General features: G+C 35.9%; 1 protein-coding gene across 9 annotated transcripts; it reads left to right on the forward strand.

Annotated features, from left to right (window-relative positions):
- LOC109227417 lies at positions 4,337 to 8,626 on the forward strand. 9 transcript variants are annotated; one of them, XM_019392574.1, is made up of 7 exons: positions 4,357 to 4,471; positions 4,542 to 4,648; positions 4,960 to 5,104; positions 5,955 to 6,216; positions 6,937 to 7,024; positions 8,128 to 8,194; positions 8,325 to 8,626. In XM_019392574.1, exons 4-7 carry the CDS (start codon positions 6,087 to 6,089, stop codon positions 8,376 to 8,378), a joined length of 339 nt encoding a protein of 112 aa, XP_019248119.1. In that variant the 5' UTR covers positions 4,357 to 4,471; positions 4,542 to 4,648; positions 4,960 to 5,104; positions 5,955 to 6,086; the 3' UTR covers positions 8,379 to 8,626. The 9 variants fall into 9 exon arrangements, with proteins under 9 accessions (XP_019248122.1, XP_019248114.1, XP_019248117.1 ...); XM_019392569.1 differs by lacking the exon at positions 4,960 to 5,104 and having other exon boundaries at positions 4,355 to 4,471; positions 4,592 to 4,648; positions 8,325 to 8,533; XM_019392572.1 differs by lacking the exon at positions 4,960 to 5,104 and having other exon boundaries at positions 4,355 to 4,471; positions 4,592 to 4,648; positions 5,960 to 6,216; positions 8,325 to 8,533.

Below are 13,010 nucleotides of genomic sequence, written 5' to 3' on the forward strand. Positions count from 1 at the left end.
CTAAGAAACCTCAGATCTACTATCATAATGAAGATTATTTCATTATATGATTCAATAGTGTGGAGGAAAGGGACCAAGTATTGTATTCTGGGCCACATACGATTAATAATAGGCCAATTATTATGAAGGCATGGTCGGAGGATTTCAATCTCCACGATGAAGTGTTAAAGACAATCCCATTATGGGTTAAGTTGCCCAACTTACACATTAACTGGTGGAGTATGACTGCATTAAGCAAAATAGGAAGTGCCCTAGGTAATCCTATCTATGCGGATGAATGTACAACTGGAGCAATTCGAGTATCATATGCTAGATTACTTGTAGAAATGGACATCACCAAGCCCCTTACAAGGCAGGTGAAGCTACAGGACCCTAAAGGGAAGGAATTAGTACAGGAGGTGGAGTATGATTGGGAACCAAAGTATTGCAGTAAATGTTTGAAAATAGGACATGACTGTGATGAAAATAGGAAGCCAATGCAACAACAAAGAAATGTGCAGCAGAAGAAGGCAACCAAGGGTAGAATGATATGGGTCAGAACTGAAAAGAAGGAGGTAATGTGACTAAGGAAAATGAGTAGATGCAAGAACGTTCAGACAATAGAAAGGCTGATCCGGAACAAGGAACTGATGAAATGCAAAGCAAGGAAGCAGGATAGATCACAGTGGTTGGCAAATCAGCGGCTAGAGCAACTAAAGCCAAACAAAATGAGGACCATAGTGTTGATAAGACAAATGGTTTTCAGAGCTTGATGGCTAACCAAAAAAATGAAGAAGCAGGTACTAGCCAACCTAGCAGCCAAGGAGACCAGGGGTATTACCACCATCCTTATTTCATTCCAGTATGAGTGTTATTACTTGGAATGTTAGAGGACTGAATAAAGTTTACAAGCAGAAAGAAGTAAAGGAGTTCATTAGAACAAACAATAAAGCTGTTATAGCATTAGTAGAACATAGGGTCAAAGAAAAGAAAACCAAAGAAATAATAAAAAAGATAGCTCCAGGTTGGGAATGGATTTCAAATGCAAGAACAGGAGAGAAAGGAAGAATATGGGTAATGTGGGATCCTAGAATCTACACTTTTGATCCTAGTGAAATAGATGATCAGATTATTCATGGGCAGATTAGAGTGAAATCAAAACCAGTCAATTTTGGTTTTACAGCAGTATATGGTCTTCATACCATCAATGATAGGAAAGCTATGTGGGAGAAGTTGAGACAGATCAACAACAGTCAACAAGGACCCTGGCTTGCAATGGGGGACTACAATACTGTGCTACAGGTAACAGATAGGCAGCATGGAACAGAAGTGCAAGACATAAAAGTAAAAGACTTCAAGGAATACATGATGGATACAGGTATGAATGAACTGCAGTATGTGGGAAGGGATTATACATGGACCAATCATCACACATATAGCAAGATAGACAGGGGACTGGTGAATACAGAATGGATGATGACTATGCCTAGCTTGAGAATACAGGTGTTAGAGCCATTAATATCAGATCATTCCCCTTTGAAGTTGATGATCATACAGATGCAGACAAAGAAAAGCAGGCCTTTCAGATTTCTAAATTGCATTGCAGACCATCCACTCTTTATCCAACAAGTTGAAATGGCTTGGAAGGAAGGAAGGGAAGGGGGAAAGATGCAAACAGTTTGGCAGAAATTAAAGAAGACTAAGGAATTTATTAAGGAGATAAACACAAAACACTACAAAGGAATTGAAGAAAGAATCAAGGAGACAAGAGATGAGCTACAAACAGTACAGGAAGACATGAGTAACAAAATGCTAGATACTGAGTTAATTGAGAAGGAGAAAGTACTGAAACAAAAGTTAGAAAAATGGGTGATGATAGAGGAAAGTGTATATAAGCAAAAATCAAGGGTGCAATGGCTAAAGCTGGGAGATTCCAATTCAAGGTACTTCTTTGCACAAATGAAGCACAGGAACAATACAAATGGAATCCAAATGATAACAGATGATATGGGAAGGCAGCTAGTACTTGATGATGAAATAGAGGCAGAAATTCTTGGCTACTACAGGAAGCTTCTAGGATCAAAAGATGAGTCCATCCCAGCCATTAATCCTAATGTAATCAGAATGGAAACAATGCTAAGCAGAGAACAACAAATGAATCTGATCAGACAGGTAACCAAGGAAGAAATAGGAGAGGCATTGAAAAAGATAAGTGACCTGAAGGCTCCAGGATATGATGGCTTTAATGCTGTATTTTTCAAAAAAGCATGGGGAACTATAGGAGAGGATATAACACAGGCACAGTTGAGGAATTCTTTGATACTGCACAAATGTACAAACCAGTGAATTGTACTGCCATAACTTTGATCCCTAAAGTCAAAAATCCCACAAGTATCAAAGAGTTCAGACCAATCTCATGCTGCACAATGATCTATAAGGTGATTTCTAAAGTATTAACTAAAAGGTTACAGGGTGTAATGGATGATTTGGTAGATAATACTCAGGCTGCCTTTGTACCTGGGAGAGCTATCACTGATAACATTATCTTGAGTCATGAGTTGGTTAAAGGTTATGGGAGGAAAGGAATATCTCCTAGATTCATGATGAAGCTTGACATGCAGAAAGCCTATGATTCAATAGAGTGGGAATTTATGGAACAAATGTTGCATGCTTTAGCCTTCCCAACACAATTTGTTAGATGGATAATGAGTTGTATGGGGAAAGTCACATATACCATTCTCATTAATGGGGTTCAAACAAGACCTTTTGAAGCAAAAAGAGGCTTAAGACAAGGGGACCCTCTGTCCCCTTATTTGTTTGTGCTTGCAATGGAGTACCTGACAAGGAAGCTGAAAATACTCAACAACAATCCAGATTTTAACTACCACCCCAAGTGTGCAAAGATGCAAATCTTGCAACTTGGGTTTGCTGATGATCTTTTACTGTTTTGCAGGGGAGATTTAAAGTCAGTCCAATTATTATTCATGGTTTTCAAGAGTTCTCAAAAGCATCTGGGCTGAAGATCAACAAAAACAAAAGCTCATTATTCTGTGAAGGAGTCACAAAAGAGGACCAAGAGAAGATACTGAATTTCCTGGGAATACAAAAGGGAGAACTACCTGTGAGATATCTAGGAGTTCCATTAAGCACCGGGAGAATCTCTATAGCACAGTGCCAACCTTTGGTTGAGAAGATAGTAGGAAGAATAACATCATGGACTACAAGTTTTTTATCCTATGCTGGAAGAATACACCTTATTAAAAGTGTTCTATTCTCAGTGCAGACATACCGGGCACAAAAGTTTGTGCTGCCTAAGAAGATTACAAAGTTAATAGAGGCAATTTGTAGGAGCTTCCTATGGACAGGTGAGAGCAATGTGTCTAAGAAAGCCCTATTAGCATGGGAAAAGATTTGCATGCCCAAGACAGCAGGAGGATTTAACATAATGAATATAGCACTGTCGAATAAAGCAGCAGTATGTAAACACTACTGGGACCTATACAGAGAAAAGAACAAATTATGGATCCAATTGATCCACGGTTACTACATTAAAGGCAGAGAAATATGGGGTATTCAGGTGAAGCAAGCATCTTGGATGGTGGGAAAGATACTTAAAGCACAGGAGACACTTGAGAAGGCAGGCTTCAATTATGAAAAAGTAAAGAGAACCAAGAAATGCAGTATCAAAGGAATATATCACAGGCTGCGTGGCTCATTTGAAAAGGTGAGATGGAAGAAGGTAGTATGCCAGAATGCAGGATGCCCACGATGGACTTTCCTACTAACATTGACAACTCATGGTAAACTATACACGAAGGATAGGCTTCAGAAATAGGGCATGCATGTAGAAGCTGAATGTGTACTCTGCAGAACAGAGGAAGAGAGTGTTCAACACTTGTTCTTTGAGTGTGAGAATAGAACCCAAAGTCAGAACTATTCAAGATGGCCCTAGCTGCAACAGTGTATTATGTATGGCAGGAATGTAATGCAAGAATCTTTCAGGAAAAAATAAGGGGATGGGAAGCAATATGCATGAAGATTGTCCAAGAACTTCACTGCAAGAGTAACAAATACATAGAAGCAAGGATGAATAGTCTTAATTGGTATCCTTGTAATAGATAGATATATGCTTATGATAAAGGAGGGATGGGGAACATAGAAGAGTAGGATGGAATGTACGGATTTTGGTCTCTCTTGTACATATTTCTCCCTGGTAAATAGAAAGTTTAATTACCAAAAAAAAAGTTGAAATTTACCAATAATTGGTGGATCAAAAATGCAATTATCCCATATGGGTCTACATGGGGCCCAAAAAAATAAAATGTTAAATCCATGCTTGATCATTGGGCTAGCTCTCATTTAAATAGTAGAGAAGCAGCGTGAAATAACCATATGATGATTGATTGAAAACGCAATTCTTCACCGCTCCGGCGCCGAATACATTCCTGAAGCGGTTTCTCCAGAGGGAGATTGCTCTTACTTTCTCTCTCAGGTATTTCATTCCTCTTTCTCTCCTTCGATTTGTGCAATAATTTATCACAGTTTCGGCTTATCCATTGCAGGCCCTGTGAAATTACTTTCATTTTCGTGGGCTCGGTGTTTATGATAGCAGCATTGTTTCTAATCGGATCTATTTAGCTTGGTTTCTCCAATTCATTGCATGCATGGGGTAATATACTTTTGACCTCCATAATTATTATGGATTTTTGTTGGTTTTTATGCTTTTTTATTTAATTAGGGCTTTTTTTGTTGAGGCATTTGACGATAAATTATATTTGAAGAAGGAATCATAGAATTTTTGAACACTAATTGTTGTGATTGGTTGAAAGTCAGCTTAAAAATAGTCTAATTATGTCAATAATCTGAAATGAACCAGTATAAAATGGATACAAAAGGATTTATATAGTTAATCCAACTAATTAATCGAGGCATTTATATAGTTAATCCTACTAATTAATTGAGTCATTCTATTTTTATTAGGAACCCACTGGCCTGACCAATCCAAGTGTAGGGCCCAGTGTGAAGCCCTTCCTGCCAGTGTTTCTCCATTCCGAGGTCTCGAAGCCGAGACCTCTAGTTAAGGGTGGAGTGATCCCATCCATCCCACACCCCTTGGTGGTTTGAGGTATACTTGATTGAAAATGTATAGCTTCGAATAGTGATAAAATCAGTTCACTAGGGAAGTATTTAATTTGTTCAGATTTGTAATCCCGAATTTATGTGTTTTCTAACTTTTTAGGTTCTTGATGTTAAAATTTCTTTATGAAGTAATTAGGTAGTGGTGGTCGAAAGATGGCGAAGGAGGAAGGCGGAACAACTTTATACATTTAAATTTGATTCTTTGAGGAAGAACTTTTCACAACATGTTTTTAGATGCAAAAATTGCAATTCACTTGTCTTTTGATGATGTAGCCTAGGAGTTTAGAGCAGTTATAAAAACTAGCTACTGCAAAATGTAGGTCTCTAAGTTATTTTCTTCAAAAGGTAATCAAACTTAAATCATGCTGTTATGTGCTCAAATCCAGTCTATACGATGACGGAAGAAACTATACAAGTAAGGGATGGTACTCTGCTCTTGTCATCAGATAGTCCAAAATCCCGATCTCACCATCCTGTATAAACCTCCATGAATTTGTAACTTATCATAGATAAGTAAATAAACTTGATATTTCAAATTGTTTATATAGTAGTATAGCCTCTAAACCTCATTAAGAACACAGGTCCATATGGTTTTCATCTCAAAGAAAAAAAAAAGAACACAGGTCGATATGGTTTTTATGATCTCCAGAAGAGTCAATCTTGATAGGTGGAAAAGTTGTGTCCTCCTTGCGCTATTGCCATTTCGTGCTTTCCATCATTTATGTAGCACAGGAATTACTTTTGAATTAACTGACTGTAGATCTCTGTTTTATGCACTATTTACTGGTTTATGTATTCTAATTGGTTCTTACAGAAGCAAATGCCATTTGTAACAGAGCAGTGGTTGTCTGGGATCCGACAGTAAAACCAAATTAACTTCCTCAGTTCATGAGCCATTGAATGGGCAGGAATATCTAGATCAGGTAGTTCATAAAGCTAAACTATCAAAGGATTTTTGGACAACCAGCATGTGTGACATGGAGAGCAACAGTGCCGCTCAGTCACGAGGAAGCATCTCGTCAATTAGTACATCTACCCAGACACATGATGCTCATGGCGCTGCAAATACGAATGAACATTCCGAATTTGTTAATCATGGTAGGTATTGAATCTCCTCTTGCTCACTTACCTTTATACCTTTTCATACCTTTTTTTGGTTGCCTTGTTTTTAAGACAAACCACTATGCTTCCATTGCAAACTCTTCTACTCAACATGACCAACATAAGAGATCTCAGTTTGTCAAATCTGAACTTTAGATGGATAAAGCAGTATTCATGCCTCAGCAATAGTTTTTTTCTTTCCTTTGTTCCCTGGTCCTTCTCCCTCCCTTTCTAGACAGATGTGGACCTGTTGTCAGCCATGGATCGTATCGACTGATTATTCTTCTCAAAATGTTCCTTTTCTTGCCCCTAGTGATTTTCTAGTCTTGAAAACGATTTCATAATGCCTAGCGAGCAAATATGTGGCAAGAAAGTTACTCCAATTGACAAATCTAGTGGGTATTTGTTGTCAAACTTCTCTGGAGCCTAAATCACTTTCAATATGAGAGAAGATACTTGTAATTTTTATCAAATATATGTGGATGCTCCGTGGATGCTCCAGATAATTTCTCCTAATTCCCCTCCGGAATGTTAGAAGTTCTTAAAGATAGCTCTCTGTGTCTGTGTAAAAGGTCCTAAGTTTAATCAGCCAATAGGTTTTGATTAAATATATTTTTTGATTTGTAGAATCTTTCCCTTCTTTTTATGGTCCTTGTCATCATCTTTTGTGTATCTATTTCTATGAGTTATCTTATGCAGCTAGTTCTGTTCTGTTAGGAGTCCTCCTCTGGAGCCAAATCAGACAGCAATGGGTTGGACATAAAATTCCCGAGAAACCAAAACAGCTGCTTGAACCCAAATTAAGGTTTGAAAGTTATAATTTTTACCTTACTATCTGATGTGTTGAGAATCCTGCACTGTCTTGCATCAAATGACTATAAATGACCTAGTACTTCAAGTTTTAGGTTCTTATTAAACAACTGAGGCATGTTTTGCTGTCACTGTGCCTTTCTCGATTCTTTGATAAAAACGAGGAATTAAATCGTACATGATGTTAGGCTGCACCTTATTTGAAAAAGTGTGCTGCGCGGCAGCTAGATGTAGAAGATTGAAGTTTAATTTTCCCCATCGATCTATTTGCGGAATTCAATTAAAAAACAATAATTTTGATTTCCACACAGCCGAAGGATCCAGTAGTGAATTCTTCTTTTCTTTACTCAATGGAAGCTATGTTTCTTATTAGACTAGACTAGATTCAATTCTTGTGGCATGGGTAGTTCTCTAAGTAATTGAGTTTCTGAATTGTGATAATAAAATGTAGCGTTCTATAACACTGGTATGGCAAATGTACGACATTCACAATATCTTCTCTCTTAAACAAACTAGATCCAAGCAAAATAAGGCCCACCATTTTCTGTAGTATTGATGTTAGTTGTAAAGTTTTGCACTTAGGAGCATGTTTAACAGTCTATTAGTTGGTGTGAACACCTCTTTGGTTTAATAACCTTGTTTAATTGAGACATGTTGTAGCAAGTTTTAAAAATCAAACTGCTTAAAGCTCCTTAGAGGTATTTATATCCCATGTGAATATGGCACACATTAGAGTTTAGGGGAGGCTCTTTGGCCTTCGCTAAATATTTTGAATTGTTTAACCGAGTAATACTATTATCATCTTCTGTCTCATTACTGACCGCTATGTATTGGCTGTAGAATTTCCCTTTAAAGTTGGATACAAAGGTCAAATTGAGTCAAAAATTGCTTTTCTATGGTGGTCCTACCTTAGGATTGAAAACTGAAAGAGGTAAGGCAGCAGTGAGGATGATGTTTGCCAATGATTTGCACGAGTAGGATATCCAGATGTTTAGTGTGGATTTTAGAAGAATAATCATGCTTGGACATTTTATTCTCTGCTCAAGTACATTTTTTCTATTGATGGATCTTACTGTCAAAGAATATTTGGTTTTGCAGTTGGAATGCTACCTATGATAGTCTGCTGGGAAGCAACAAGCCATTTCCCAAACCTATTCCACTTGCTGTAAGTCCTCTTGACAAAAAAGCTTAAATGTATTGAATGCTTCTCATACCGTGCTTTATTTAACTTTCCCACTGTTATAAGAAATGTGCTTTATTTAACTGTTATATATCCGCTCATATAAAACCGGCAGGAAATGGTAGATTTTCTTGTGGATGTTTGGGAGCAGGAAGGAATGTATGATTGAGATGTTGCAAGGCTGTGGAAAAATCGTCAAAGGAGTAGGGCTTGTTAGGTTCGTGACGGAGAGCTTAGTAGGTGTGGCGTGTTTTGTAAATGACATGTAATCTACTTCGGCGTACATTTAAACGAACTCTTGTGCTGGGAAAGTTGTTCACATTTATAAAAATTGATACTCTTCTAGTTTTGGCAGCGGATGTTTATTTCTTATGCTCTATTAATCGATTAAGGGAAAAAAAGAAGAGAATTTCCACATTTGAGCCGACCAAATTTGTATTACAAGAAATTCTCTCGCAAAGTAGTACTCTATTAATTTCATCGATCATGACGTGTTACCTTCTACCTAAAGTTTATCTTCTAAGTCCATCCTAATTAAGCAACTTTTAATTCCGTGTGATCATCTCCGCCCTTCAACCAGAGGGAACAATGATTTGATTTCTTTGTTTTATTTTCTTCTTTGTGTCTGACTAAAATGACTTGTAAAAGCTTTTTTGGTTTAGTTTATTAATAGAAACCGAGCATGTATCATTTCTTGTGCCAAGCATCAGGCCAACGAAAACTCAATGGCATTACTACTAAACGGCGGTTATTCGTCAACCTTGCCCTCTATCTTCGTTTGAATATTCCTTTGGTCTTCAGATTTAAAATAGATGTGGAACAGTGGAAGTTCGATAATTATTAAGGAACTGTGTTTAAATTACTGCGAAGTATATTGTTAACTTTCATAACATTACGGTAAAATGAAACCAGGGATAGCTTTACCTGTGATTTGTGAGGATGAGTTGGACACATATTATTCAAAATTGAAGGAGCCCAGTAAATATCTTTTGATTGGTATTTACCCCTAGGCTAGTGAGGTAGTGTAGCTTCAACTCGAGAATGGAAACTGAATGACTTAACATAACGAATAGAATTGTCAAGTTAAACTCCAAGATTTCTTGCAGTTAAGGACAGGAATATGTCTATGTGATGTCATATCAGATGCCACTTTAATATTTGGATTCGTGGAGGACAGCACCCTGAAGCAGCTAGCCTAAACAACAGTGAAAAGACACTGGGTTCTGTTTGTGTACTCAATCTGGATCATATTCGTTAACAGGGGGAAAAAAAGTTTCTTTTTACAAAGTGAATCTCAATTTTTCCAAGTTCTTTTATTGGATTCTATGTTGTACTATCACTCAACGTGCAGAGTCGTTTCTAGAGTAAACTAAATAAGTGAGAGGCTTTCGTATGCTTGTCGGAAACAACCTCCCTACCCCCACAAGGTAGGGATAAGGACTGCGTATACACTACCCTCCTCAAACCCCACTTATTGCTGCTTTTGTCTGCCTATCCATCTGGTCTTTTTAGGTGACAGTAACAAAAGTGTACTAAAATACCTTCACCAAAAGCAATTGACCAAAGAAATTGTAAGGCATATGTATTCTCTAAGTTTAGAAACTACACGCTTAAGTTAGGAAGTTTTAAAAATGGGATAAATATTTGCTAAGCTTGATTTCCATTTTCCATTATCATCAATTTCATTTCTAAAGGCACATTGACAATTGTCGTTACCTCAAAAACAAGGAAAGCAAACGATTTGATTAATTGATTTGACTGATCAGAATGACCTGTTGAAAATTTTCACATTTTGATATTGGAAAAATCGAGTTTGAACTTTGATGTAAGCAAAATTGTCAAACAGTCAACTGAGATGCATTGTAACCTGCAGCAATAACCAGATAGAGGCACAGAAAATTTCTAAGTTAAAGTTTCAATGTGAAATGTCATGTGATTGGTGTAGAAGCTTTTGGTATCAGCCTATTGTCCCTTCTTCTGGAAACAGTAGTAAACCTTTTCTATTCATAAATACCACTCCACTGCTTATAGTTCTTTGCTCATCCTCTGCATAAAACTTTAGGACAAAGCCATTAGCAAACTAATGGCTCTTTCAAGTACATGCACGTTTTGTCTGAAGATTGTAGTTACATTGGTCCTTTTATTGTTTCTTACATTTCAACCTTCTGAATCAGGTGAAGTCACAAGTTAACTTTTTGCTGATATTTAATTCTTGTTTCAATTGTAGTCAGTGGCGAAGCTAGGAATTTTTCTAAGAGTATTCAAATCTGAAATAAGTGAAAAAAAATTCTCGACAAAGGGTGTTCAATATATGTTATATACCTTTAAAACATTTACTTATATACACGGTGCAACTTTCCGACAAAGGGTGGTTAGTTGACCACCCTTGTGACCATGTGGCTTCGCTATCAATTGTAGTGGAAATTAAAAACTAACACAGATGATGAGAGATCAATTTTTCATTTGCTTTTTTTGTTTGATTGACTTTTGTGTTTGTTTCAGTGGAAATGGCAAGGAAAATGGTGATGGGGTCAAAGCCACCAGATTGTGTAAACAAGTGCATGAATTGCCAGTCATGTAGGGCAACTCTAGTTATCCCACCTCGCCAGAAGAGAAGTGCTGATGAAAAAGATGGCAACTATTATCTTCTTTCATGGAAATGCAGTTGCAGAGATAAGCTTTTTTGACCGGGGCGCGCGATGCTATGAGTAGCTTTAGTTCAAATGGTGTATCTGTATTAAGAAATCCAGCTAAATATATGCACAAAAATTAAACTCAGAATCCAATTACTAATGTCTGATATTGCTGCTATCATAGAATTTAGAACTCATAATAAGGGATCAGAAATGAATTAGAATGATAAGTTAAGTAGCGGAGAGGAAACTACCAGCTTTTGAGTGTAGATTAATGTTGTATATCACTAGTATTATTATTCAACATTGCTCCAATACCAAAATATAGTTACTGATCTATTATCACTGGAATATGCTTGATCAACTTTAATGCATGGGGAGGGAGATAGGGGTTGAGGGGCTTATTTATTTAATTGTTTCTTCACAAAGCAACAAAAATAAAATAACAAAAAGATTTTTTTGCTTTGTGACTGTGGGGTTTGTTTTAGAACAGAGAAAAAAGCTATTGTGGTTGCTGGCTGCTTAATCAAATTTCGGAGTCCAGAACCAAAATGTGGTCCTTTTGGACTCAAATGACACAAATATGTGGAAAAAAAAATAGTGACATTTTTATATATAACGCCACTTAACCTGGCGCTATATATTAACAGTAACGGAACCGTTAATGTATAGCGTCATTTATTGTGGCGCTATACTGCAAAAGCTGACACGGACTGGTATAAAGCCACAATAAGTGGCGCTATATCCTTTGTTACTTTTGCCAGCAATCAGCTCGTCTATATATGGGGAACAGAAATCCAATTAAAAGAATAAAACAAATTATATATCGGAGTATTATTCAAATCTTGGTAATCAAATGATCTCTAAGTGGATAAAACACTTCCTATTTAAAAGTCCGTGAATACCTCAAAATCGTGCTGTCTTTTACTAAAAAAAATTATTTTAGTAATTACACATTAAGGAACAAAATGCTTACCTCATTAGGTACCCTTCCACTAGTACATATATCAAGTAATTTTACACTTAAACAAAAAAAAAAAATGAATATGTTATCTATTGTCAATTTTGTTGAGATATGTATATTAATGTTCAGAATTGTCACTTTAGTTCTCGAACTTTAACGACTTGTATGAAGAACACATATCTTCATAAAAATTAAAATTAGAATACAAATCATCTAACAATTGTTAAGTTTTATATATATATATATACATATCTAAAGTAAAATAAATGTCTTATACTCATTTGCTTGGAACGAATAATAATCATATGTAATTAAAGTTGACAAAATATTTAGAATAAATATTGATGCTCGTTTGGGCAATATTTGGTTGTAAAATTCAAAAAAATGAGTATTAGAAGTTGTAGAGAAAAAAATAATATTTGGAAGTTGAATTCTGTTTGGACATGAATTACATTTGATATTGCACTTTTGTAAGCGAAATACATTATTTCACTTGAAATATTTGTTAAACCAAAATTTCAACTTCAAATACTCTATCCCAGGTTGAAGTTGAAATAAATTAATAAATCAAAAATCTGACATATTAATTTAAACTTACCCATAGTAAGTTTGAATAATTTTGGTTCTTATGATATAGATACTCCCACACCTAAATTAAAATGTTTGTTTTCTGTCTAGGAAGCCAAATTTTATGATACCTAAGGAACGCTTTTAGCCTTTAACTTATTTTTGAAACATAAACGTTTGTATATAATAATGAAATGTCTTTACGTATTTTTCAAATAACAAAATTTTATCAAGTAGTATTTTAGTATTTCCAATCGTTTGATAAATGAGTTAAGTGACTATCAAGCAGTCAATTTTGATGTTCTTTATTTTATGTCCCATATACATGTCACACTTTCTTTTTTGAGTTTTGATCGTCTCAAAAAAATACTGCATAATATAAATTTCTTAAGAGTCAACCAACAAACTTTTAATAATTATACTATAATATATCATTCTTCTAGACTTCTAGTTTCATGTTTAATCAAATGAACGATAAAAAAAATAAAGGGAAGACTACTATATATTCTAAAAGGAAAAGGATATTTAGAAAAATTAGAAAGTATATTGAGTCTATATTTGACCTTTTCATTCCTTCTTTGTGAGGTTTTGGGGTCCCTCCCACGTGGCATCATCATCAGCAAACCACATAGAAGGG

Source organism: Nicotiana attenuata, chromosome 6, assembly GCF_001879085.1.
Source record: "Nicotiana attenuata strain UT chromosome 6, NIATTr2, whole genome shotgun sequence".
In the NCBI taxonomy this organism is placed as follows: domain Eukaryota; kingdom Viridiplantae; phylum Streptophyta; class Magnoliopsida; order Solanales; family Solanaceae; genus Nicotiana; species Nicotiana attenuata.